This window comes from Penaeus chinensis, chromosome 4, assembly GCF_019202785.1.
Source record: "Penaeus chinensis breed Huanghai No. 1 chromosome 4, ASM1920278v2, whole genome shotgun sequence".
NCBI classification, from domain to species: domain Eukaryota; kingdom Metazoa; phylum Arthropoda; class Malacostraca; order Decapoda; family Penaeidae; genus Penaeus; species Penaeus chinensis.
The window spans coordinates 35,139,163-35,144,162 of NC_061822.1; the positions used below are offsets into that span (position 1 = coordinate 35,139,163).

Here is a 5,000-nt window from a genome sequence, read left to right on the forward strand (position 1 = left end):
CCCGCCGATCCGAGACTTATATCAAGTAAACCGTTAGATTAATGGAGGATACGGTATGGAAATGGAAATGAAAATCCTGGAAAAAAAATAAATATTAATATTTATTCCCTGAAATGGCAGAAGACTGGGTAAGTGGGCGAATTGTGCAAGGACGGACATTTCGCAAATGGCCGGAGGGAGGGAGTGGAGTGAGGAGGAATGGGGAGGAGGAATTGGGAAATGCGACAATGACGAAATGTGCCATGGAGGAGGGAGGTGACGGTGAAGCCGCGAAGGGCGGCACGAGGAGCGCAGAGAGCCCCGGGGACGTTACCTGAGTTGATCCTGGTGTGCAGCGAGTCCAGGTCCCGGCGAGTGAGCATTAGCAACCTGAGGGCGGCGGCCACGCCCACGAGCGTAGTGAGAAGCAGGAGCAGTGTACAGGCTCCAGGCAGGCACGCCCATATGCCCGTGCCTGGCCCCACGCCGCCCATCACCCTCTTGCTGACGACGCCCACGCTGGCGTAGTCGGCCTCAGGGTCCTCGGAGTCGGACCGCAGGAGGTCGTGGTGCGAAGCCGAGGACGACTTGCGGCGCACCTTGTCCTCGGGCACCAGCGCGTCCAGCTCCTTCCTCTTCCGCCGCAGCTTCTTGTGGCCGCCCACGCCCACGCCCGCTCCCACCACACCCGCGCACGACTCTCCGTGACTCATGGTGGCAGGGCGGTACTTCACCACCAAGGATATTGTGCCCGCTTTGTGGCCCTCGAAATATTCTTGCACCGACTATGGCTCGTCCTACGGCATCACGGCGTCGTTGCAGGGCGCGGGAGGGAGCTGGGCCGCGGCGGCTCGCGCGCGCTCATCCTCACGCTCGGTACGCGGGCTGGGCGACACGCTCGTCCTCGAGCCGGTGAGCAAGTGCACCTCCGACGCGCTGCCGCTCCTCGACTGCGAATGGCGCTGCTCCCCGGACTTGGGCAAAGTCATGAATTTATCAGAACTCCCCCGCAGGCATGATCCGCGCCTCAAGCCAGTGATGCCACTCGCACAAAAATAACTTCACTTCAGCTTAAAGAAAAAGTTCTATTTTGTATCTTGCGATCCAGGAAAAATCACACACTCGAGTCTACCTCGGAGGTAAGAAGCCTGGTGACTGCCTTGTGGACGTCTTCGCCACAATTTTTTTTATTTTCTTGAAACCATGATGTAACTGTCTGCATAACTTTTTCCAAGAAAGAGTCGAGGATATTTAATTCGTGCTTTGTTCACCTGAACAGCCAGAACAGGAAGGTAACTTGTTCTTTGCTCTTACAACGGGAAGGCGTTCACCCCTTCCCTTCGGCCGACACAAATATCACAGTTTGCACTAAGACAAGAAATTCGTTGTGCAAAGCAATAATATCGCCAGCTGTCAAGGTCACATGTGTTAAGAATCGATAAGTGGGCCTTTTCCTGTGGCCCGCCACCGACGCTTCAACTTTCTAGCCACTTAATGTTCCTACACTGTATCTTTTTCTTTTACCTGCAACAAACACAGAAATATGAGCATAAGTCACGTCCGCAACAAAAATCTCGAGCAGACCGTTATAAAGTTGTGCTGAGTACGAAAAAACATGGCGGAAGAGATCCTACGGAACAACGCACCTGAGCCTCTTCACAAAGAAAGTAAAACAAAGAAAATACTTTATACAAAAGAAAGAAACAAAGAAAGAAAAAACATGAAATGGCATTCCCCTCTACCAGCTGACTCATCGCAAGGCATCTTAGCACCACGTGGAGGGCACGCCGCTCACGCACGCGCGCTCGCATTTCCGCGCCACTCGACTGCAACATACAAATCGCCGCCGAACGTGTTTCCGAGCCGATACTTGGAGCTCCCCCCTCCCCCCTCCCCTCTCCCCTCGACCACTCCCCCGTCACACGTGAACAGGCCCTAGGGAAGGAAGCTAAAGGTTAGGGAAGTGAATGTGGGTGAAGGTCAGATTCGTAAGAGCTGGGTCACGACAGTATCATTATTATCATTTAAGTCCTAGACTTTAATAAGGCCTTATGTTTGGGTGTCGCCACTTACTACCACCGGTATCCGTTTTTCCAATACATGATACATTTCAAATCAATAAACAATCAATATGATTTATATAGGTTTAAGTTCTCACTCTCATTATACAGTTCATAGCGCCATTTTCACAAAAAAATAACACTATTTTCAAAGGCGCTTTGGTAGCTATTTTCTAACAACTCCAAGTGACTCTTTTGATCCCCTCTCACTCTCACTTGCTCCGTTGCTTTTTGCCGTGTGCAATCGGTTGCAGCGGATATCAAGGGTAAAGCTGTTTTACAAAATCCTTTCTTGCGTAAACCTGTCTTATCTTCCTCACTCACTCACTCTCTCTCTCTCTCTCTCTCTCTCTCTCTCTCTCTCTCTCTCTCTCTCTCTCTCTCTCTCTCTCTCCGCTTCCCCCCTCCCTCATTCGAAGTAATGGCAACACAGCCATAATCCTTTTGTGGCATCGGTGAAAAATTGCAACTGGCGTATGCAAGCGACTGGCTAAAAAATGCCGTAACTTCAAATGGGGGAGCTAACATTACAATTTCAAATTCCTATTGGAAAATCTTTTACAAAACTAAAGGGAAAAAACCTAGTCCCACAAAGCCTTTTGCCCCGCCACCCACAACCTCTGCTGGACTTCAAGGGGAGAGAAAGAGAGAGGGAGAGAGAGAGAGAGAGAGAGAGAGAGAGAGAGAGAGAGAGAGAGAGAGAGAGAGAGAGAGAGAGAGAGAGAGAGAGAGGGAGGGAGAGAGAGAGAGAGAGAGAGAGAGAGAGAGAGAGAGAGAGAGAGAGAGAGAGAGAGAGAGAGAGAGAGAGAGAGAGAGAGAGAGGGAGGAAGGAAGGGAGGGAGAGAGAGAGGGAGAGAGAGAGAGAGAGAGAGGGAGAAAGAAAGAGAGAGAGAGAGAGAGAGAGAGAGAGAGAGAGAGAGAGAGAGAGAGAGAGAGAGAGAGAGAGAGAGAGAGGGAGGAAGGAAGGGAGGGAGAGAGAGAGAGAGAGAGAGAGAGAGAGAGAGAGAGAGAGAGAGAGAGAGAGAGAGAGAGAGAGAGAGAGAGAGAGAGAGAGAGAGAAAGGGGGAGGAAGGAAGGGAGGGAGAGAGAGAGGGAGAGGGAGAGGGAGAGAAAGAGAGAGGGAGAGAGGGAAAGAGAGAGAGAGGGAGAGAGGGAAAGAGAGAGAGAGGGAGAGAGGGAGAGAGAGGGAGAGAAAGGGAGAGAGGGAGAGAGGGAGAGAGAGAGAGAGAGAGAGAGAGAGAGAGAGAGAGAGAGAGAGAGAGAGAGAGAGAGAGAGAGAGAGAGAGAGAGAGAGAGAGAGAGAGAGAGAGAGAGAGGGAGAGAGAGAGAGAGAGAGGGAGAGAGAGAGAGAGAGAGAGAGGGTGGGAGAGACGGATAGAGATGGAGACACGGAGAGAGAGGGAGAGACGGGGAGAGACGGAGAGAGATGGAGACGCGGAGAGAGAGGGAGAGACGGGGAGAGACGGAGAGAGAGGGAGAGACGGAGAGAGAGAGAGAGAGACAGAGAGATAGATAGATAGGTAGATAGATAGATAGATAGAGGTGGGAGGGAGAGACAGAGAGAGGGAGGGAGAGAGAAGGAAAGAGAAAGAGAGAGAGAAGGAAAGAGAAAGAGAAAGAGAGAGAGAGAGAGAGAGAGGGAGGGGGAGAGAGAGCGAGAGAGAGAGAGAGAGAGAGAGAGAGAGAGAGAGAGAGAGAGAGAGAGAGAGAGAGAGAGAGAGAGAGAGAGAGAGAGAGAGAGAGAGAGAGAGAGAGAGGGGGGGGGGGAAGAGAGAGAGAGAGAGAGAGGGGGGGGGGGGAGAGAGAGAGAGAGAGACTTTCGTCTAGACACAATAAAATAAATTCTAGTTTGCATAAATATACATACCTGATGCATAGCTTCCCGCTATGGCGAACGGGTCGTTGGAGAAAGTTACCGTGTTGTTCTACAAACAAAACACTTTTGTTACTTTCTTTTTCTCTCTCTTTATGTTTGTTTCTGTCTGCCTTTTCCTCCGCCCCCCTCCCCCCCCCCTCTCTCTCTCTCTCTTCCCCCATCCTTCCTCTCTCCCTTTCCTCTTTTTCTCCTCATGTTCTCTCCTTCTTCCCCCCGCAGCGCAATCTAACCAGCCTCTCCCCTGGCAACGCTACCATCATCATCATCTTCGCCTTCTCACCCTCATCATCGCCCTCCTCTTTTTATCACACGGCCATGCCATCTATCCCCATCTATCTATATGAATCTTCCTTCCCCTCACAATATCCGTATCAGTCCCCTCCCCATCCTAGGGACCCCCCCCCCCCCCCCCCCATACACTTCGAAGGATGGCGTTATCGCTTTATTATTTTTTTGTTTTTCTTTCCATCCCTTTCCCTCTCCTCCGTGCCCTCTATGACGATCCATTCCTTTTATCTCTCTCTTTGTTATCCTTATCTTCTTCTCCTATTCTTCTTTTCCTCATTCTCTTTCCCTCCTCCCTTTCTCACAATCGTCTGACATTTTCTCCTCGGATTTCGCCCGTTCAGCGTCGTATTCCTCGCCCTCGACCCTCATTTCCCTCTAGCTCCTTACCTCCCTCTCTTCTTCCAACCCGCCCTCTACTTCAATCGCTCTCTTCTTCCACTTCCTCCATGCGTCCCTTATCTCCCATCTTCCCTTTCCATCTTCTTTCGATTATCCGCCTCTCTCCCTTCCTCTGCCTCCTACCCCCTTTCCCCACTGCCCTTCCACCCCCTGTTCCCCGTCCCCACCGCCCTCCTCTTTATAAAGGGCATCAGCGGCGCCCTGGCAAATCCCCGAACCCCTAAGTAATGGAGCCCCGTGGCAGCTGCTAATGGAGCCCACTTGCCGCCTCCCCATGCCCCGAGGCTACACCTCCGGGCTACACAATGGACTTGCAACTGCTTTCCACCCCTCCCCCTCTCTCCTTTCCTCCCTTCCTCCCTCCTCCTATGCATTCCCTTTACACCCTCCCTTCCTCC

General features: G+C 51.8%; 1 protein-coding gene across 4 annotated transcripts in view; it reads right to left on the bottom strand.

Moving 5' to 3' along the window:
* Positions 1-5,000, bottom strand: part of LOC125047604 — a 165,567-nt gene that overhangs the window by 45,980 nt on the left and 114,587 nt on the right. For 3 of the 4 annotated variants that reach the window (XM_047645895.1, XM_047645913.1, XM_047645904.1), the window contains one exon: positions 314-1,503. The exons of the other annotated variant lie outside the window; for it this stretch is intronic. In XM_047645895.1, the coding sequence (XP_047501851.1) occupies positions 314-692 (379 nt within the window). In that variant the 5' untranslated portion in view covers positions 693-1,503. The remainder of the gene's footprint in view (positions 1-313; positions 1,504-5,000) is intronic. 4 annotated transcript variants of the gene reach the window in all.